Source organism: Emys orbicularis, chromosome 7, assembly GCF_028017835.1.
Source record: "Emys orbicularis isolate rEmyOrb1 chromosome 7, rEmyOrb1.hap1, whole genome shotgun sequence".
NCBI lineage: Eukaryota > Metazoa > Chordata > Testudines > Emydidae > Emys > Emys orbicularis.
In genome coordinates, this window is record NC_088689.1 from 22,776,442 (window position 1) to 22,800,167 (window position 23,726).

The window sequence follows — 23,726 nt, forward strand, 5'->3', positions numbered from 1 at the left end:
GAAGGATAGAATTATGCTGCTCCTATTGCTGGCTTTTCCTGTGACAGATTGATTTCCAGAAACTCCTTTCCAGTTTGAAAAAGGGAGAGGTTCAATACCTGGCAATGAAAAACAGCCCCCTTAAGCGGGAAATGTTGCTAAGGCTATTTTGGGTTGATGAATGTAAGAACTTTTGTCTCATTCTTATTTGTCAAACTTTGAAGAGATTCTTAATATTATTTATTAAATGCAATGTGCACTTAATGCTACAGTGCACAGAGAAAGATGATGGGACAGATTCCTCAGCTGAAGTTAGTTTAACTTCATTGACTTCAATGGAGCTATGCCAATTTGCACCAATTTAGAATATGGTCTTGTGTTCCTGGCCGCATAAGACCTTGCGATCCCACACAGATTCACAAGAAAAAGAATTGTCCAACTTTGGTTGATGAAGTTAGGCACTTAAATAAAGGGCTGATCTTGCACCCATGAAATCAATGGCAGTTTTGCCATTGCCTTAAAGGAGTACAGGATCAAGCCCTTTAAGGGTATGTCTACACTGCAATTAAAAACCCGTGGCTGGCCAATGCCAGCTGACTCGGGCTCAGGGGGCTTAGGCTGCAGGGCTGCTTATCTACAGCATAGATGTCCGGGCTCGGGCTGGAACCCAGGCTCTGGGACCCTGCAAGTTGAGAGTCCCAGAGCTTAGGCTGCAACCCAAGACAAAACATCTACACTGCAATTAAACAGCCCTGCAGCCTGAGCCCAAGTCAGGTGGCACAGGCCAGCTGCAAGTGTCTAAATGCAGTGTAGACATACCCTTTAGGGGCCTGCCCTTTTGAGGTACTGTACACTTGTAATAAGTGGGCCTACAACTTTACCCTAGTTGTGAGCTCAACTGTGGGAAAGTAGATAAAAGTTTACAAAAAGTTCCAGTCAAATATAAAGATAAATGTTGCTGGGTGACTGAATTAGTCCAAACAAAAAGGCCTACTGATATAACTCAGGGACTACGTTAAGATCATGCATGCTGAATAAGATAATTGTGGGACCAGAAATCAGTGAACCAAAATTGGTGCCTTGGCTATTAGGCCTAATTGGGGGACCAAATAATAAGAGGACAGGCTATTCCACACATCACTCCTTTCTCAGGTCCTTAAAATAAAGGATTTTGGGGGAAAATTAGGAAAGAAGCAGACACTGGCTGACTGAAAAATGAGACAACAGGAAGGAGTGAGCTTTACTACCCTGGCTGCCACCCCCATCATCTCCTGGAGCCCTGGGATCCACTGTGACATCACTGGGCTTTTGTCATCCTAATCATGAGAGATGTCCTGATCAGACCAGGCCAAAGACAGGGACCCAGATGGCACTATCACCTCTACCAGCTCCAGCCAAATCCTGAACACCATCTGGGATGTTGAGTTTGTCTTCCCCCTTCCCCCACCCGTGTGTTCCCACCTTATTTCTTCTCTTTCCTATGCCTCTCCTTTTTCCTTCTGTCTAATCCAAACTGCATCTTCTGCAACACGTCTGTGAGCCTGTGACCAGAAAAGGCAGCTAAAAGCAATACCCTAAAACAGCCCAATGCTGATATAAAAGTTTTCCAGGTCTTGGAGCAGTTGTTAAAACTGTGAGCTCTGTTTGTGTTTTTCCAGGTGTCAGACTGCAAGTGAAATCAACATGCACCAGAGAGAGAAGTTGCATTTTCTATCTTTGCTGTTCTCTTCTTTCCACTTTTGTGTGCATGTGTCTTGTTTTGTCCTCTAGGAAACAGGATTGGACTTTAACAGCAGCTCCGGTCCATCTCAACTAACTTTTTCTTTCCTCCAAAAAGGACCGTTATTGCCATTTTTAATACAATCTAAAAGAGTGTCAAATCAGCAGGGTGGGGTTGGGGGGTGTTCTTTTAAAAAACTTCTGTCCCGTTAGTGAGAAAGGAAACATGGGATGTTGTTAAAATGAAAGCCTTACTTAACAGTTTACATTTCAAATGCTTTAACCTTTTCCCCTTCTGTTCTGTATCTCCAATAAAAGGTTAAAAGGATTTTAATGGTGTGTTTACCATGGTACTAAGCAGAGGCTCAGGTCTCTGTATACCAACCCTAAATCTTGTTTAAAACTGTTTAATGTTGGGCAGTGACAGGGTCATGTTAATACCTTTGCCTCTTTGGGCCCATATATTCCATCTAAATTAAATTAACCACCCACAGCTCTCATGAACATCAAGAAATATGGGGGCCTAACTTTAAACCCTGTTTGAAAATGATGCCAATAATACACGGATTGGCCTAATCCCATCTCAAAGTGGTGAAGGGTATATTTTAATTAAATTAATATCAGTAATAGGACTATAATTAGCACCACCAAATAGCAATATTACGAGCATCTGTCTGGATGAGAACCTCTGTAAGTTGGAGTCCGACACATCTTCTCTAACATTTTACACACTGGCAAAAGCAAAACAAGTGTACGTATAAATATCACAATCACATGCGGTCCTAGTCCTGGGATTTTGCTTAATAAATGGATATTGGTAGTACCCTTGTCCATAGCAGAAGTGTCCTAAAACAAGAATATAAACAACCATCAGCAATATTAAATTTAATGGAAGTTACCTACTTATATCTAAAGAACCTACCCCACTGGCTTCATCTGAAACTCGAGGAGGGGAATAGGTTGGGAATTTAAAGTAGAATGGATATATTTTTTTACTCTAGGTAAAAGCCTATTTCTTCCTCATTTACGAAGACCAAGTTAATATAGTGGGAGGAAATCAAGGGAATAAGTGACATTTCTCCCCAAAATCAAAAGTTATTTTAAGATTCAAGAATTCAAGGTTTATTAAGTTTAAATGTACAATTTGCCATCTATTGTATATTAGATCTCATCTTGACCAATAAAGACAAACTAATCACAGAATTAATGATAACTGAAGTACAAGTGATCATGATTTAATCACATTTATTATGTGCAAACAGAATACAGTCCAGAGCATTGATTCATATTATATATATTTGGTGTTTTAAAAGGGCCAATTTCACAAAGCTGAAAACAATGTTGAGACAGATCAGCTTGGAGGAAGAATTTAAGCAAAAAAAAAGTGAATTGTAAAAAGTGAAAAGTAAATTGAGAATAGTTTAAGAAAACTGTTTAAGCATAGTTTAAGATATTGGTTAACAAAACAACCTGGTTTAGAGGCGAAGTAAAGGCAGCTATAAAAACAAAAATAGAATAGTATTTAACAAAAATGGAAGAAAGGAGAAGGTGATAGTAACTAATATAAATAAAAGAAGCTAGGCATTGTAGAAAACAGGTAAGGAAAGCAAAGGGACAAGAAGAAATCTATGGCCAGCAGTGTTAAGGACAATAAAAGATTTTTTAAGTATACAAGGAAGAAAAAAAACCATAACAATGATATTGGTCCATTAATAGATGGAAATGGTAGCATTATCAATAATAATGCAAAAACGGCAGACATGTTCATTAATATTTCTGTTGTGTATTTGGGAAAAAACAGATGATGTAGTCATATCATATGGTGATAGCACTCTTTCCATTCCATTAGTATCTTAGGAGGATGTTAAAACAGCAGCTACTAAAGTTGGACATTTTTAAATCCGCAGGTCCTGATAACTTGCATCCAAGAGTTCTAAAAGAACTCATTCTACCATTTATGTTGATTTTAGAACACTGAGAAAATTCCAGAAGGCTTGAAGAAAGGTAATGTGCCAGTATTTAAAAAGAGTAAACAGGATGATCCCGGGCAAGATAATAAATCAGGCGATGCAGGACTCAATTAGTAATGAATTAAAGGAGGGAAATATAATTAACGCTAATCAATATGAGTTTATGAAAAATAGATCCTGTCAAACTAACTTGCAATCTCACCAAAAAAAGATAAGAAGTTTTGTTTATAAAAGTAATAGTGTTGATGTAATATGCTTAGACTTCTGTAAGTCATTTGACTTGCTATCACATGACATTTTGTTTAAAAATCTAAAAAAAATAGAAAACTAACATGGCACACATTAAATGGATTAAAATCTGGCTAAATCATAGGTCTCAAAATGAAACTTTAAACAGGGAACCATCGAGCGAGTGTGTCTCTAGTGGGGTCCCACAGGGATCAGTTCTTGGCCCCATGCTATGTAACATTTTTTATCAATGATATGAAAGAAAACATTAGATTATCACTGGTAAAGTTTGCAGATGACACAAAAATTGTGGGAGTGATAAATAATGAAGAGGACAAGCCACTGATATAGAAAGATCTGGATTGCTTGGTAAACTGGGCTCAAACAAACAGTGTGTGTTTTAATATGGCTAAATATAAATCTGTACATCTAGGAACAAAGACTGTAGGCCATGCTTACACGATGGGGGGAGACTCCATTCTGGGAACCAGTGGCTCTGAAAAATATTTGGGGGTCACAGTGGATAATCAGGTGAACACGAGCCCCCAGTGCGGCTCTAGCGCCAAAAGGGCCTGGGATACATAAAGAAGAGAATCTGGAGTAGGAGTAGATAGGTTATTTTACCTCTGTATTTGCAACTGGTGAGACCACCGCTGGAAAACTGTGTCCATTTGTGGAATCCACAATTCAAGAAGGATGTTAATAAACTGGAGAGGGTTCATGGAAGAGCTACTGGAATAATTAAAGGATTAGAAAAACTGCCTTATAATGATAAACTAAATAGATGGAGCTCTTTGAATCTAACAAAGAGAAAGTTAAAGGGTGACTTGATTACAGTCCATAAGTACCTACCTGGGGAACAACTGTTTGATAACAGGCTCTTCAATTTAGCAGAGAAAAGTAACATGATCCAGTGGCTGCAATTTGAAACTAGACAAATTCAGACTGGAAATAAGATGCAAATTATTAACAGTGATGGTGTAGGCTGGTGAGGCCTTGGAATCTATGGAAGTAAGTAGCAAAAAGGATTTAGTAAGTGAAATAAGGCAAAAGTATAAAAAACCCGCAATGCCTAAGTCTTTATTATTATTAACTTGTATTCTATTACCATATTTTATGTTCACTAAGCTTCATTGCTTCACAGAATCTACATCATTTACAACAGTTTGAGCTTTTAAAGCTTAACTATATTCTGAAATTACATCCTGGGAGAGAAAAAAAAAGGGACTTAGAATTTCTTCAAGGCAGAAATTGAATACAATTAACAGCGCCCTCTCCCCGCACCCCCCAACACATGAAACAACAACACCTTTAAACCATGTATATAAAAAGTTTACTAATTGTGTTAGCAGCTTCCTGGAGATCAGTTTTGCAAAAACAGTTTCCGGTAGAAAAGTTTTAATACAATTTAAATACTTGACCAAGATTGTGTTATAAAATGACTCACAAAACTAGGATCTATTCTAGTCTATATTATGGCGTTTTAAGCCATTTTATAACATAGGTCAGACTTGTCTACAAACTGAGGGCTAAATCCTTGCCTGCAGGGCCGTAGCAACAAAGAACGTGGCCCCCTCCGAACGTGGCCCCCTCCGAACATATGTCCGGGCGGGGCCCCTTACAATGCAGAAACTGGAATGCGGTATTTATTTTGCCACTTTTAGGGGCCCCCTTCCTTGCGGGGCCCCCTCCGGTCGGAGGGTACGGAGGGCGCTCGCTACGCCTCTGCTTGCCTGCCTTATTTATGCAAATAGTCCCACTGACTTCAATGAAACTATTCAAGCAAGCTGGGATCTAGCTATGTGTCAGCAGCATCTTTCTTGGTAAGACTCTTACTTTCAAACAAAACACCTAAATAAACAAATACAGTCTGTAGAAAGGTGCCAATTGCTAACACGGTCTGAAAACTCTTTATAGGTAATGCCCTTGATATTAGTGCTGATATTAGAGTATAGTAAAGCCTTGATTTTACGAACGCCAGTTTTGCGAACGACCAGTTATACAAACCATTTTCAAACATGGGGGGGGAAATAAATTTTTAAAAAAAATCACATAAAAACGTTGCTGATGAAGATAAAATTGACATCCTTTTAGATTCTGATGCCTTCGATGCACTGGAAATCACTTTGAAGTGGTTTTAAGGATGAGAAGAAAGTGATGCAGTGCACAATATTGCAACTTATGCACCGTACCCATTGTACTTTGGACTGCAGATGTTACATTTTATGAATTCCTCAGTCCCCAATTAATTCATAAAATAAGGGTTCTACTGTAAAAATAACCTTATTCACATCCACTGACTGTAGCTTACTGCCATGAATAAGCCATTAACTGTATATATTTTGCATGTTTTTGGTTACACTGCCCTCAGAAAGCAGGGATGATGTTATTGTACTTGTAAATCAAACAGACATCACATTTACAATAGCGGCATTTACTGAAGCTACAGGTTCAATTTAGCCCTTCATCCTTCAAAGACAGTAAGTTGCATTGTACTCAGTTTAATCTGTGGAATGCTACGAGATAAGGGTCTGATTCTGTGAGATGTTTACTACTCTCAGCTGCGATGGAGCTCAGGGCACTCATCACCTTTAAGGTTTATTATTACAGGAGAGAACCTTACACAGCAGTTAGAATGTATTCAACTTTACTAGAGGCAGCCCATGTGTTTTATTATTACCAAGCACTAAAAGTATGTTACCATGAAAGCATATGAACATGGGAGACATTCCTTTTTGCCTATAGAGGAAAGATCACATTTTCACAGCTGGAATAAAATAAGACTTTACTTTCCAGCATCGAAATTCATACTTTACGCTCGCAGAGTCTGTTACGAGAAAGAAATAGCCAAGAATGGGCTAAATTAATTCAATATGAAAATGTCTCAGTACAAGCATTTTACACACACACTACAATACAACAAAATTGCAGCAAATTAGCTGAAGCTTTTAATATGATGTTAAAGGGTTACTGGGTTACAGGCATTAACTGTATTCCTAAGTAAGATCAAAATTACTTTTTCCCTTTATGATGGAAAATATGATTTGGGTTTGTTTAATACCAGTCTGAAAATTCACATTAAAGAACATCACATTAGACTACATCATGTTACATAGGAATGTATTAACAGATTCTGGGCCCTAAGTCTGAGACACTACCTCATAGTTGGTGGGTCAGAGGCAACAAATGTGACAAAGAACCTCTGAGGAGCACCACCAGATACAACAATCTCTGGCAGGTTCAACTAGGGTAGTAGGATCAGTGGGAAAACTGAGTTGGCCAAGACCATCATACCACTGCCAACCTGCACTGGCCAAGTAGGACTAAGTTCCAGCCAAACTTCTCAGCATGACATATGCTTATGGAAGAGATTTTCACCCTGCAGGGAACTGCAAAATGCTGACGAAGAGGCTGATAAATTATCTAATATAACCCTGTCCCCCATTTTCTGTATATTGAAGCAGCAATGCCTCTTAATAACAAGGTCCTTTTATATAGAGCTTAAGCATCCCACAGAACTTTACAAACTTAACACATTGCACCATATTCTAGGATGAAACGCAACAACACTTTAACACCTCCCAGTACCCCAACAGTTTAGAGGCAGGAAATGAATACTATATCCAGTTGAAACTGGGGCATCGGTTCAGTATGACTCATGGAAAACAATATCCCCTACTGAATTACCAACACCACTTCTTAATAGTCCTCTGACATCTTCAATCCAAGAACTCCAGTCCAACACTCCCTAGCTTGAGAGATCTAAGAGGATCCTAGCATGTAGGTACTAAAGGATGCCATTTTTTTTGCAGTTTAATATGGGAAGTACTGCATTGGGCACTTTTTAAAAGCAGATAATACTCTTATATTGCACTTTTAATCAGCAGATATCAAAATGCTGTGCAAAGGAGATCCAGGCTGGATCACATGACTTACGAGGAGAGGCTGAGGAAACTGGGATTGTTTAGTTTGCAGAAGAGAACAATGAGGGGGGATTTGATAGCTGCTTTCAACTACCTGAAAGGGGGCTCCAAAGAGGATGGATCTAAACTGTTCTCAGTGGTACCAGATGACAGAACAAGGAGTAATGGTCTCAAGTTGCAGTGGGGGAGGTTTAGGTTGGATATTAGGAAAAACTTTTTCACTAGGAGGGTGGTGAAGCACTGGAATGGGTTACCTAGGGAGGTGGTGGAATCTCCTTCCTTAGAGGTTTTTAAGGTCAGGCTTGACAAAGCCCTGGCTGGGATGATTTAGTTGGGGATTGGTCCTGCTTTGAGCAGGGGGTTGGACTAGATGACCTCCTGAGGTCCCTTCCAACCCTGATATTCTATGATTCTATGATTCAGTGTCATTATCCCATTTTACAGAGGAGAAACCGAGGCAGGGAGAGGGTGGCCACCCAAAAGGCCAGTGGCAAAACCAGGAAGAGCATCCAGTCCACTGCTCTATCCACTAGGCCAAACTGGTTCCCCTATTAGTTCTGAAGTTTGATACTGACTCACTTTCATTATGGGACATAAGTAGCTTTTACTTGATTTGTAAATATGGGTTTGAGACATAGCAAGTTACAATCCAAACTAATGAGTACCTGTGTCACTCCTGCCCTTTAACCTGGGATGCCCTTTACAATGTATTGCTACTGTAGTCTCCAGCCTGAATTGCTCACAAACAGCCTCCAGCATGCAAGTCACTCCCAGCTATGTCTGTTTCTGTGCTGCTGCCACCCAGCCACACTGTGACTCTACCAGTCTTGGTTTTGCTGCAGGGTGAGCCCATCACACTCCCAAGCTTAGGTTTTCCCTCAGAAATATATGTCTTGTATTGCCCAGCCCTGTCCTGGACAATACAAAGTTTATATAAAGTCAGTTATTTCTCTAATAGATATAATATGCACACAACTTACCACCCCAAATGGAGTTTTCTGAAGACTTCAATTTAAACACACTGGATTAGATAAAACAATACAAGTTTATTAACTAAAAAGAGATACATTTTAAGTGAATACAAGTAATAAGGCATAAAAATCAGAAATGGTTACAAGAAAATAAAGTTAAAACGCTACTGGTGCCTAACAAACTATAACAGATTCAGGCAAAGTTTCTCACATATTCTTTCAGCAGTCTTACTAACCAAACCCTCTAGGTCAGGACCCCTTTTTCCAGAATCCAATGAAGGCTTTCTTTGTTGCTTCAGGCATAGAGAATGCAATGGACGGGGAGGGGGAGGGTACCGGGGGGTGTTTGCCCTTTTTATAGTTTGAGTACCCTTCTTGAAAAATATTTCCAGCTGGGTACCAGGAGACAAAACGTCAATGGGGAAGGATGTTCCCAGCAGCTTTTTACTCACCTGTTTGAGTTTCCATTGTTTCCCTTCCTGCTTGATGACTCTGTTTACCGCTTAAATGCAAACTAAGCAGACCACACATTCCTTTGTTTGAGACCGACCTGTGCGCCAATCTCATTTTGGAACATGTGTTAATAACACCATACAGTGAAATCTTATAACTTCACATACAGTGTAACCACGCATATTTTATCAGGATGATACTGATCAGCAAATTATGAGTTTCCAAATGATACCTTACAAAGCATACTTTGTACAAAGGTTATTGCAATAGTGTATAAGGTGTAAATACAGGATACATTCTGTAACAGGGTTTAGTAGACTGTAATGAATGTCTATTTAATTAAAATGGCTGCTATTCCAACACTAAATGTTAAAAGGAAAGCGGAGTGATTACCTTTAAAAAAGGTCAATTGTTTTGGTAACTTAATATAATCATTGTTATATTTCCTCTACTAAATATGTGGAATGCTACAAATACAATGAGAGCCAAGTTTTTAAAGAAACAACCTTTGTTGTAAATGAAAAAAAATTAAGTACACATACAAAATTAAGTAAATACTTATTTACAATTTTCTTAGGGCTCATTCTAGCAGAATAAATGATCGATTTTCAGAATGGAGAGAGGTAAATAGTGGTGTCCCCCAGGGATTTGTACTGGGACCAGTGCTGTTCAACATATTCATAAACAATCTGGAAAAAGGAGTAAACAATGAGGTGGCAAAATTTGCAGTTGATACAAAATTACTCAAGATAGTTAAGTCCAAAGCAGAATGTGAAGAGTTACAAAGGGATCTCTCAAAACTGGATGACTGGGCAACAAAACAGAAGATGAAATTCAATGTTGATAAATGCAAAGTAATATAACATTATATTATTATAAAGTAATATAACATTATATTGCTGTGACTCTCTGTACCTTGGGGGAATACCCTACACCCCATGTTCATCCTTATCAAATGATTGTGTGGTATCCAATGCAAAGTTTGTCATGTCGGGTGTCTTCGGAAGGCTCATGATGCACTGAACATTGTTGTTATAGTAATTGTTGTTATAGTAATGTTATAGGTTGTAATTTCATGTATATAGTTATGAGGCTGAAAATGTGTCCTCATGGCTTAAAACAGGACCAGGCAAAACTCTCCAAGAGCAGTTCATACCTCATCAGGGCATGTACGAGACAAACCCAGCCCAGCCCCACTCATTATGCCCTTCCAATATGTCTGTGAACCACTGATAACTACTCTGTGGGAACAGTTTTCCAACCAGTTTTGCACCCACCTTATAGTAGCTCCATCTAGGCTGCATTTCTCTAGTTTGTTTTCGAGAAAGTCATGCGAGATAGTATCAAAAGCTTTACTAATAAGTCAAGATATACCACATCTACTGCTTCCCCCCCATCCACAAGGCTTGTTAGCCTGTCAAAGAAAGCTATCAGGTTGGTTTTACATGATTTTTTCTTGACAAATCCATGGTGACTGTTACCTATCACCTTATTATTATCTTCTAGAAAATAATTGCTAATGGCTCAGATATCCTATTTACTGGTATCTCCTCTAAAGTATGCAACATCACAGATGGGAACACTGTCCCCTAAGTTTTCAAAGAGTTGCTTAGATTGAGCTGCATAAACCCCATTGACACAACTCTAAGTCTAAGCTTTGTAAATTAATTTACCTGAGAAGGAGCAGCATGGGGCTTTTACAACACAGTCCCAGAGCACCACCTCATGACAGAATGGGGTATTTCTGCAGCTCTGCCTCAATTTCCCTTTTGTCAGCTTGCGACCTGCTTATGTCATAGCAGTGATTTGACCCTCCAGTTAAGTTTTCTGAAAATGTTAAACCACTTCCAGGGTAATAGAGTCCACCTGATACAGTCCAATAAAACAAAACGTAGCAGCAAGTGATTCTTCAGCCCAGCCAGGCTCTGTGCCCAGCCTCCTACAAAGCTGGCCTCTGTCCTTAGCTAGTGCACTCCCCTCTCCAGTCAGCCACTCCCAGATCCTCCTGCCCGGAGACTTTCTCTTCCTTTCCAGGCCACTCCCACCAGTACCTAGCTGGAGTCTTTTCTCCCCTTGTGTCTCAGGGTCTCCTGCAGGAGCCTAACCACTCTCTGCTACCCTTGCCACCCTCTACTGCTGGGCTTTCTTCCTTTTAAGTCCCATAGCCTGTCCAGGTGAAGCATGGTGGGGCTAACTGAACAGGGCTGACAAAAAAGCCTCTTGCCCTTAAAAGGGCAGATCATCTTCTTTCACAGCTCTTCTGAAGCAAATGAAAACAATTATCTCTTGCATGAGGGCTATACGCTGTATGAAAAACTTAAATGGGACTTTTCCTGTAAGGATGGATTTGTAAGATCAAACCCTAAATTAATGGTACATTATAACAACACATAAAAATTCAGAGTTTCTCTGATTTGGGATCACCTTGCATAATTATTGTGACCTGTTTACCTGCATTCCTCCACATCAGTGTTATTTCCCATTCCTCCCTGAACCCTCCACTGGGGCCCAATTGAGCTACCATTTCTGTCAGTGGACAATTTCCCATTCATTTCTACAGGCAATGGATTGGGCCCTCACAGTAGAGATGCACATTGAAGCAGGCAAAAAGGACAACCCAACTTTTTTATTCAAACCTCAGCCTGAAACTCAACCTGTGAAATAGCATCACATCCTCTGACAACTATTAATTACATTCAAGGTTATCCTGATTACATGCAGATCATCAAGAATGTAGTATGTGTTAATCAGAGTAATTTGTAAAGAACTGAATGACCGAGGCAAGGAGAAATACAAAAACTATTTCTTCCTAAACTCAATCAAGTGCAATACACACTAAGAAATAGAAAATGAGGATATTCTTGCCAATTTACATGCACAACCTATTGAGCTGTGACACCAATACAGTTAAAGAATAGAAGAAATATGGCTTAACTACATATTTATAGCTGGTCTTAATCATGGCAGTTCGGAGCTGGAGTTTGTGTTCAAGTATAACACCAGGAAAAAATATAAGAAAGTTGCTATGAGAAATGAAACTCAATTTTTATGATTTCCAAGAATTTTTTTAATTCTCCCAGATTTTGTTTTGCAAATTTGAGGGCCATATCTTCAACTGGTGTAAATCAGCTCAAGACAATGGGGCTACACTGGTTTATACCAGTTAAGGATCTGGCCTTGAGAGTTTAAAACTTGGTTAGGCAGTTTTAACAGCACAAAAACACTTTTTCTAGTCATAATGAATTTTTACTATATTTGGATTTTCCAGTCAGCAGTACTGGAGTCATAATCACACTACAGCATTCTAATAGAGTTAGAAGAGTCTCTATTTTTAATAAAGCCCTAGATAAGATATGTTAGTGAAAGTAATTTTTGTCAAACATTTTTTGTCCATTTCTTTTCTCTTGAAAATGTTTTTGATGCATCTCCAAATATATCTGCTGACTCCCCCCCGCCCTATTTTGAGCAAAGAGTTTTGGAACTATATTGGTCACTGTAAGAAGCTGTGTGGAGGCAGTGGGGATTCATACAAATGACCATATGACCATGCCTTCTGCCTGGATTCCAAGATCCAAAGGATCTTCCTGCAGATTTCATGAGGTCAGTGTGTTTGGTGGGTCTCACGTCTGCCTACTATGCTGCAGAGTCAACCCCTCCACACACCATAGAGAGGACAGAAACTCCCCCTGTGGAGACTCATTGAGCTTCCTCCTTCTAATTATTAGTCCAATTTTCCCATCCTTATGCACACTAAAGGAACACCTCACTTCTCAAGTAGTTCCTTCTATTCACTGAAATCACTGGCACTACTCAAAACGGTAATACTCATTGTGCCTAAAGCAGGCGGAATTAGGCCCATAGTCTGTTGAAGCTGGTTTGTTATGTGTGTCTAGCTATTTATGACCACTCACACCATTTAATAAGAAACCAGGGACCAATTTCTCTCTTATCCTTTGTGTGTGTCCCAAATTATAGCGTTACAAACTATTTTCTCTACTTCCATGGATTCTCCCTATGTTGACAGATTATGTAAATATATCAGAGCCTCTTGAAACACAGCAGTGAGGCTTAGGCTGATTAACAGTAATGAAGACAAACCATAGCCACTTGACAGGAAAACAGGCACTGACAGTTGAAAGGCTCAGCTTAAAGAAAGTTTGAGTGCGAAAAGTTAACAGAAAGGTGTCATGGGATGATATAAAAACACTACAGGAAGGAGTAACTTTTCTCCAAGGATGACACCAGGGAAAAAACATTTGGAGTAGTCTAATATTCCACCTCTACAGACCAGGGGGCAGATTTACAAAGGTATCTGGGTACAAAAAGATTTAAATAGGCACGTAGTGAGATTTACGGAAGCACCTAAGCAAGCCAAGCACTTAACTCCCATTGCCTTCCATTCTGACACCAATGGGAATTAGGTATCCAGCCTACTTAGACAGTTGTATAAATCCCACTAGGCACCTAAATACGTTCGTAAATCTGGCCCTTGCTCCTGTTGCAGTCTTCACATGTGCCTATTTCCCCAAAATGCCAATGGGGTACCTTATGAATGCCACAAAAAGAATGAGAAAGGGAAAACCAGCATTTGAATGCCTCACATGCTATGCCACAAAATTGGGGGGGAAAGTAGCTCACATTTTGAAGATTATATACTCGAGGTATATACTCATTTAGTAAGACATGGGGACTATTTCATGTGTTCATATGCACACTTAATCATATCGTATATGTACACGGTGCCTTTCAGCTCCAAGGATCCCAAAGTGCTTTAAGAACTGAACCAAATTCTGGCCAAATGACAAAAAGCCAGGCGCCTCAGCAGGTATCTGCTTTCTAACAGAAATCCTGTCGGCAGAGGGTAGCATTCTACATTGGGACACCCTAACGTGTTGCAGGGAACATGTTCTTGCATCTCTGCTCTGGATGGTGATTTGCACGTACTATGTCAGTGTGAAGATGGCTGGTATTTTGGCCTGGCTATGCCTTTTTTCACACCCTCCCATTTGTGTTTTGTCCACAGCCAGTAGCATTAGCCATATGCACATCTCTGTGGTGTAGTACTGTAGGATGTGCGAGAAGTTACTTACCTGTACAGTAACTGGAATTCAAGATGTTCTGTCCCTATCGATGCTCAAGGTCAGGATGAGCATGCTCTCATGAACTCAGATTTTTTGTCATCAGGGTCCACAGGTCCGCACCTATGCCTACACATTTTCATGTTGGTATGCAGTTATGGGGAGGGGCAGACCCACTGCCGCTCCAGTTCCTTCTCAAACACAAAGTGCAGAGGCAAGGACTCTGGAACAGAGGGGAAGAGTGGGTGGTTGAGCACCCATAGGGACAAAACACCTTGAAGAACTCCAGTTAATGTACAGGCAAGTAAAACTCTCCTTCTCTGAGTTACTGTCCCTACAGATACTCCATTGTTTTAATTTGTTCAGAACCTGGAGGAGAAATGGTGTTGGAGGATAAGTGTACGGCAGAATGTGAGGCCAAGGGGTAAGGAGGACATGTCCCCATTGAGTGGCAATCATGCCCTCCCCTCAACCATAAACACCGGCACTTCATGTTGGACAATGTTGCGAAGAGATCTCTCTCTGGAAGACCCCAGGATTGACAAATCTCCTGAAAAACCCAATTGCTGAGTTCCCACTCATGGTCCTAAAGGAAACGTCCGCTCAGGGAGTCTGCTATGATGTTTTGCAGACGCAGCAGATAAACCGCTGAGATTTCTATATGGTGGGATATGCACCAATTCCATAGCTTTCTGACTCCGCACATAAGGACTGGGATCTTGCTTTTCCTTGGCGATTTATATAGTACACAGCTGCTCTGTTGTCCAACATTACTTTGATGAGTGGCTCCAATGTTAGGTAGGAAGTGTTGGCAAGCGTAGCGGACTGCCCTGAGTTTGAGAAAATTGATATGGAGGGATGACTCCTGGGGAGTCCATTTGCACTGAGCTCTGAAGTCCTATAGGTGAGCACCCTAATCCAGCAGAGAGACACCTCTGGTGGGAGAGGGCACAAAAATGGAGCTCCCACACAAATCTTTCAAGGCTCCTTCCACCAGTTCAGGCATTCAAAAACTCTGAGGTATAGCCACCGATTTGAAAAGTGTTCTTGTTGTGAGTGTAAATAGACCTGAGCCAGGTTTCAGGACACAGAGAATGTAGTCTTGCATGGGCTGTTATGAATGTACAGGCTGCCATGGGGCCCAGTAGTTGAAGACAAGCCCTTTCTGTGGTCTGTGGGTTTTGTTGTAGTCTGGAAATGAGGCTGGATATTGTGGTGAACTTATCTATGGGCAAGTACATTCTGTCAGTTGAGCTGTCTAGAATGGTTCTGATTAAGTCTACGCATTTTACAGATGTCCAGGTAGAGACTTTTCCACATTGAGACGAAGGCCCTGAGAGCGGAAGAGGGTTAGGGCCTTGTTGGTACCTGACTGCACCTCGAGAAAGGAACAACTCTTGAGCAGCCAATTATTCAAATAGGGAAAGATGGACGAAGATGTACCTCAATGACCACGAGGACTGGTGTGAACATTTTTGGGGCAGTCAAAAGGTTAAAGGGAAGGTACTGGTAATGATCCATGCCAATGAGATGGATGCATAGCTATATGAAAGTATGCATCCTGGAGGACTAGGATGAACCAGTAGCCAGGATCTAAAGATGGAATTAGTGTTGCCAGAGTTACCATCCTGAACCTTTATGTAAGGATAAAGATATTCAGAGTGCTGAGGTCTCCAGCCTCCTTTTATTTTGGGAACCAAGAAGTACCAGAAGCAGAACCCTTTTCCGATCAGGTTGTGGGGAATGGGTTCAATTACCCCCAGAAGCAGGAGAGATTTACCCTCTGCTTAGGAGACCCTTGTGAGAAGGGTCCCTAAATAGGAACAGAGGGAGGGAAGGAGAGGGTATGGAGCTGAATTGGATGGAATATCCCTTCTAGGATCCATCTGTCTGAAGTAATGAGCTCTCAGATAGGTAGGAAATGGGAGAAACTGTTTCCATAGGGTGGTTGCGTGCAGCATGAGATCCAGCAGGGGGGGGGGGGGGGGAGATTCATGACCCCCAACCAACAGGTCAAAATTATCACTGACTGGGAGGTCACCATAGATGAGGTCCCCTTACTAGAAATCTGGACCTCTTTCTGGGTGGTCCTACGGCCTCAAGGAGGTTTGGTATTGGAATTGGCAAGATCATTGTGCCATATGTAACTTGCTATAATTTCATGTTAAACAACATTCAGGAAAACATCAAGCAGTACCAGAGATGGTACACAAGAATCTTCTCTTATACTCTTTGTGACCAGGACCCAAGGAAGATGGTACCAAAGCATGGGTCAAAGGTAATTTCTTTGAGGAGCGCTTGGAGTCCTTGTGCTTGCAGGGCTCTGATCCTGGCACCAACAACAGTGCCATGCAGGCCTGCTTGCCAGAAGACTTTTCAGTGTGGGGCATGGCAGACATCTTTTTTGCAAGTACTGGTATCTCAGTACTGGGCAGTACCTACACCAGGATGCAAGGTCTCCTTGTTCCCTGGCCACAGAAGTGGTTTTTTCCCCTTCTTTTAGAGTCTTCCTCTGGGAAACTGGGGCTTTTCCTTTTAGGAGGCTTTGAAGTATCTGAAGCTGCCCCATGGCCTTTGCTTATCAGGGCTGGAGAAATCATCAGAGTACTCTGAGTGGCTGAGGCCAACATACCAGAGAGTTGGGTGGTGATGGACCCAGCAGGTCTCAGGGAACATTCCATAAGGAGTGGCTTGAGTCTATCTTCGCTCAGCTTTGTAAATCTGGTCTTGTAGTTGGAACTTAGATGGGATGTGGGACTCTCCGAGGCAGCTGGAATGCCTGTCACTAAGGGGAAAAGACACGCTGTTAAACCCAGGGATTTTGGCATAACCTGTGCAGGAAAGGCTGCAAACAAAACAGGGACCAAGGGCAAGGAGGACCTGACCGCACAGAAATGGGGGTAGGGGGAAGGGGAGGCCCCCAAAAGCACAAGCTTCTGCTAAAAAACTAAACAAAGCAATAAAACTAAACAGAAAGGAATACTAAGAAATAAAAGAATAAAACAAAGTAAGCTGTGTAGCTAACTAGCGGACACCACAACACTCTGTCTCGAGCTGCAGAGGCAGGGGTCCGCCCCTCCCTCTATACCAGTGGTTCTCAACCTATTTACCATTCTGGGCCACATATGTGACCCACAATGTGTTATGTGGGCCGCATCCAATACTACCTGTACAGCCCTGAGATTGTCTAAAGTGTATAGAATATAGAATATCAGGGTTGGAAGGGACCTTAGGAGGTCATCTAGTCCAACCCCCTGCTCAAAGCAGGACCAATCCTGCACTAAATCCCCAAATGGCCCCCTCAAGGATTGAACTCACAACCCTGGGTTTAGCAGGCCAATGCTCAAACCACTGAGCTATCCCTCCCCCCTGTCACATGGGCAGAAGCTGTGTGCTGATTGGGCAGCAGGTTGAGAACCACTGCTCTATACCCTCATACCAGAGTCGGAGGATGCACTGGGCACAGATGTAGACCCACCGACACTGCTGACAAAAAAAAATCTCTGATCCAGACAGGGCCGGCCAGCTTTTTTGCCGCCCCAAGCGTCGGGAAAAAAAAAAAGATAAAGCCGCGATCGGCGGCACTTCGGAGGCAGCTCTACCACGCCGCTTCATTCTTTGGCAGCAATTCAGCGTCCGGTCCTTCCCTCCAAGAGGGACTGAGGGACCCGCCGCTGAATTGCCGCTAAAGACCCAGACGTGCCGCCCCTTTCCATTGGCAGCCCCAAGCATCTGCTTCCTGCGCTGGTGCCTGGAGCTGGCCCTGGATCCAGAAGGCGGGTGTATGCACATCCTGATATGGAGCACTCATACGAACAAAACCATGAAGAACCGCTCACAATGCTACCTGTGCACGCACTTTGCCTTCTTTACATCCATTCTGTTCCCACTAGTTAAGGCTTTTTCCTTCCCACCACCCACTTGCATCTTACTGGCTTTGGAGATTTACATGCTCCACTTGCTTCAGCAGCAGAGCTATTAAACTAGTCTGACGATGGCCTGGCAATTCTCTCCCCTGTGGCAATGATAGGCTTGGCAGGCTCCTGACCCTGGCTCTGGCCCCAGCTCCAATTAGAGCCATTTTTAACTCAGGCATCATTACTTGACTTTCTAAATTCCTTGTGATTCAGTGAACTGGCCTACAGACTTAACCGATAGGGTGTTATTACCCCAGGTATAGGACTGAAGGTTGAGGCCAAGCAGATGGTCCCTTAAAGTTCTTATTTTAAAAGTCCTACTGTGCACTATAAAGTTATTGGCCCAACTTTCATCAAAATTGGCTTGATTTTTTAAGTCTCAAAACAGATTTGAAGGAAAAATTCAGCCTGGAGCAACTGGGGAGAGAGTATTTTTTTCTTCACTTGAATAACACAAAAGCGTCTGAAATGATTTTGCTAACACCTTTGGGCTGAGACCAAGCATGGAAAATGTCAGCAATAAAATGGATTTGTTAGGGAAAGTTATGAACAAGTAAAAAGGGGGAGTTAGAATGGAAGTTGGAATTCAGTCTTAAAATATAATACCACTATCAGCACCTTCTTTAATGCACACATATATAGGAATAATTTCTCCCAACACTAAAAAGCAGCCATATCTCTGTGTAATGTGGCAGCTGCTTAAAAGCACACTGCAATACCGCACAACTGTTTAGGGGCCTGAATCTGCAAGCACACACATGAATAACCTTACTCATAAGTAGTTCCACTGGAGACAACTGGATTACTCACAATAATAGACACTACTCCTGGGAGTAAGTGTCTGCAGGATTGTGTCCTAGGGCAGCACAAGAAAAAATATACTATATCTACTTAAAACTAAGAAAGGAATGTAGTTGGGCAGAATTAAATACCGAAACTGGAGGTTAGTCAGAACACTGGGGCTAACAGTTCTACTCTTACCCAAAAATGCCTTGTGAATCTTTAGAGAGACAAGGTGGGTGAGGTAATATCTTTGATTGGACTAACTTCAGAAGTTGATATATGTATGTAGATATGTATAAAATATATATATTACAGAGCAGCAGTACCATTTCCATATTAATGTTCCAAGTTCCATTATAAAAATCTTACTTTGTTTCTGCACAGTTTGAAAAAAAATCACGAAATTAATTTTGAATTATAGGTCATTTCAAATTATCCTGATTTGAAATTTTGTTTTTTTCTCCTACCACTTTTTTTAATCCCCTCTTGCTTGAAAATGGCTCATAATTTCCCCCTGAATTTCCCATATTGTTAAGTATCCTTGAAAGTTCATGTGTCAGTTATATTTATAAAAAATAGGCTGCAATTAAGAAGGTTAACAATTTTTATTGTTGAGAGTTTGAGTCCCAGTCCTACTGCCGTCAATGACAGCGTAACTGATTTTAGTTCAGCAAGACTGGGCTCTATCGCCCCAATTCTACTGGTTATTCTGCATGGGTGGCCCCTTGCATGAGACACTGCTTCAGTATTAATTCAGGACCAGATTCTGATCTCAGATACTCCAATGTAAATCAGGCATATCTCCACCAAGCACTGGAATAACCGAGTAGAGAACCTTGCCTTGAGGGGGGCAGAGCTAGTGTGATCTACTGAATGACCAACACAGTTCTCGTGTTTAATTCGATGGTCTCCAATACAAGTGATAAGCAGGATCAACCTACCTTAAAGTTTTTGAGATCAAAGTAGATTACTGCCTGGGTGAATACAGTGGAGTGTAATTATCTAATTTGAAGTACATACCCAAGTAACTAATACTTCAGCATTACACACACACAATGACTGAATTGTTTATCTTTCTATATTTTCTACTACAGTGTAACTCCCCTGGTTACCTCTCACTTAGAATATACAGTAAAACAAAACAAAAATGGTGGCACACTTTCAAAAGAGATAAAGAACAAAGGATCTTATTTAACTCCCAACACATTGTTTAACTTTCCTGCTTTTGATCAATAACATGAAAAGCTATTCATAATTTTTCTCCCTCAACCCGTATAACATTGTTGTTCTTCCCACAGCTTGATCTGCACTTATGTATTTAATTTATAACAGTTTCCATGGAAGAGAAATATTTTTAAGAAGTGCTGACACAGCAAATGGATCTCTCTACCAAACCACAAATCTTTTCTAATGTTCATCTTAAACTGCAAGCAAATCTGGGAAACAAATTAATGATATAAATCATTATCATTACTCACATAAAAGGTACTCCATTGTAACCCTTTCAGAAAACTACAGCAGCCTAAAGTACTCTACAAGGAGAACGTCTGTTTCCAATTAAATGTTCTAAAAATAGACTTGCACATACATTTAGGACAAAGCCATCCCAGTTCTCTCTCATAATATTTCACATGTTTTTATAGATTCACAACAACATCAGTCTTGTCAGGACAGAAATTCAAATTCAAAAAAGATATGACTATTCTTTCTTTCCAATTTGAAAAAAAAAATTTAAAAAGGAAGAAAAATTTAAATATGAAATTTTTTAAAAGAAGTCTCATCCATTGCTTTAAAATCTCTTCACATCCACTTCTGTCAATTGCTAGTTAGCACAACTCAAAAGCAGTATCCCTCAAAAGGAGAGCACTTATGGTAATTTAATACGATTTCGCTGTAAAAGGTTTTTAAATTACAGTACAACTCTACTTTTTTTTTGCTAAGCTTCTGTTTCATTTTACACATTATTTTTCATACATGACTTCTGGAATAATTCAAAAAGTGAATCGGAACAAAACAAAAATTTGCATGCAAAAGTTAGGGAGCAAGTTGGGCACTTGATCTATATGCCCATGCAGAAGACTAAGGGGGCATAAAATGTCCTCTTACTCCTTTGTGCAGTCCACCCACATCACCAATGTGTGCATGAGAGGGGAGAGTAAGCTCAGTGGGGCTGGTCCTCCTCCTCCATGTAGGGGGGGTGAAATGTGGGTGGGACTGGGAATAGGCAGTGGCTTGGCTCCACCTTCCTCTACTGTGCTGACCACCAGATCTGAGCCACCGCTAAGGGGGAAGCAATCTAACTGGTTACAGCCAGTTACAGATTATTTCCCCACTGAAGCAAAGCAGGAAAGCAGGGAGCAAACTGTGACTCAGTCAGAATTCATTCCCTTGACTGCTCCTTGAGCAGCATGACTAGGCGCAAACCCCTCTATGGGAGATACGCAATGTCTTGAACTAGCCCTAACAAGCAACATTATTGTAAGCTACAGGGAGCAGTCTTTGTCACAGAGAACCTACATATATGTTCTAAGTTACTCCGGGGTAAATGGTCCCAGGATTTGTGAGGGAGCAGGTGCATAAAAGTAGAATATAGTCAGTTGCATACACTGACTTTTTACTAAGCCCAGTCTTGTCTTTTACAAAAATATCTTCCCTAACCTTCCTAAAATCTTCCATTTCTCTAAGTGACCTTTCAAACTCCTTCCCTTCCAAAGTCATCCCTGTGCTTTCTTTCCCAGATTCCTATCTGAAGAACAAAAAAAACCCACAAATGTTTGTCAAAACTTGTCAATAGATTTCAAGCAATTAATGTTAACCTCTCTCAGAATACTGTAGTTATGTTTCTTGAAATTTAACTTTTTGCTATCAAAAATAAAACGTCACTTTGAACTGAGGCAAGTGTTCATTTTAACCACTCAAAGATCTCACTTTTTTTTTTTAAAGATTTCATTCAAATTAGGCAAATAATCATGTCTAGCTGGCAGACATTTTAGTGGTGAAGTATAGTCATTTGTTTTCATGTAAAGTCTTTCAGTTGTTGCATAGTGTTGTACTACAATAGTTAGCAAAATGAAAACTAACCTTTGAATCAATGCTATTTATTGGTTTCCATTGTTCTCCATTCAAAATGTAGGGAATTATTATCTCATAATGTTCTGACTGGTTCTTTGACATCTGTTGCCTGGAGGATTCCAATTTACTGTCTGTATTCTCTCCTGGGATAGGGAAAAAAAAGTTGTGTGTTAGTAGGAAATAGGATCTGACAACATAATCCTTATTAAGGTGACTTGGCAGAATATTTCAAAACACAATAAGTTCAAGGAAGAATGAAATATTAAAACATAACGGGCAGATGCTTATTTCCATTGAAATCAATGGCAAAATCCTCACTGAATTCTAAGAGAACAGGGGACAGAACCCTCCGGCTGTCAAGGCTATTTCTACTTTTCAGCAAACTTTGCACTTCTGTAAAAAATGCAATGAAAATAGAGGCTGGATAGGAGAGTAAAAAGAAGGATTCAGTGGCTCAGGGTAGCAGAACAAGAGCAGCAGTAGCTCATGAGCAGTTGAAACCCCCAGCCTTAAAACAGGATGTGCAGCCCAGGTGCCATTTCATAACATTTGCACCCCCAATTCCATACTGCAAAGTAGAGAAATTAATTAATAACAGCAGCCTCTATTTAACATGACACAGAGGTAGTAGTTATAGTAAATATTTATATTAGGGTAGTGTTCAAAGCTCCTGATCAGTTTTGAGGTCCTGTTGTGCTGGATGCCGTACAAACACAGAAAAGAGACAATCCTTACCCTTAAGGGCTTACAGTCTAAAGACACAGACAAAGGGTAGGACATGGAGCTACAACATGACGAGCAACGAACCTGGTAAAGAATTGGCACTGTTAAGTTAGTTACGTATATTGTACTTATTTTTTGTGTCTTTAGATTTGGGGTAGGAGAAGGAAAGAAGGGCAAGTGGAATAGCTGGTCTGTTTAGCCACAATCAACAGATTGGGTTCTGCAGACCTCATGGCTAAGGAGAGCCTTAAAGAGGGATGTGAAGGAGGATGAGGTAGTATAGTTCAAATTTTATCAGGATTATTATTCCATATTCAAGGTAAGAAGTTAACAGGGGGCTGGATCATTGCCCCTCAGCTGCATGTTGGCATGATCAGACCCACAGTGTACATAAAAAAGTAGTTAGGATTTCTCTTCTGTGTAACCAGATCCTTGATTTCTCTTGGGTAATTTAAGCTTCCTACTATGCTTGTTACATAGTGTTAGTTCCCTAAAAGATAGATGATGATCACAGATTTCCTCTTATGTTCTTTCCATTTCTTTGGCTGAGTCAGTTGCTCCTCATAGTTTGAACATTTGAATCATTGCACAGACATAATGATACAGTTTTAGGTTACTGAAGCCTCCAAGTTTATTGTACACAAAGGGTTTAGCAATTTTAATCCTAGACTTTTTATTATTCCCCAAATACTTTTTATCTACACCATGTTATCCTTTTCCATGTGGAAATCTGCAGTTGTGCTCCACTTAACAAGTTAATATGAACTTTGTTCACCAAAAGCCTTAATACTCACTTATCTTAGTGGTCTCAAACTCCTCTATCTAGGCACTCAAGCAGGTTACAAAGTATTTAGAATCCCTACGTGTCCAGGATGCGCATTAGTGAAGAAAATATCTCAGAGAGAACATA

At 40.7% G+C, this 23,726-nt stretch overlaps 1 protein-coding gene across 1 annotated transcript in view; it reads right to left on the reverse strand.

Moving 5' to 3' along the window:
* ADAM12 (ADAM metallopeptidase domain 12) overlaps nt 1-23,179 on the reverse strand; it is a 298,168-nt gene extending 274,989 nt beyond the window's left edge. The window contains exons 1-2 of the mRNA XM_065407602.1: nt 23,167-23,179; nt 22,103-22,236 (exon numbers count right to left, since the gene is read on the reverse strand). Coding sequence (XP_065263674.1) covers nt 22,103-22,236; nt 23,167-23,179 — 147 coding nt within the window. The remainder of the gene's footprint in view (nt 1-22,102; nt 22,237-23,166) is intronic.
* Between the last annotated feature and the right edge of the window lie 547 nt (nt 23,180-23,726).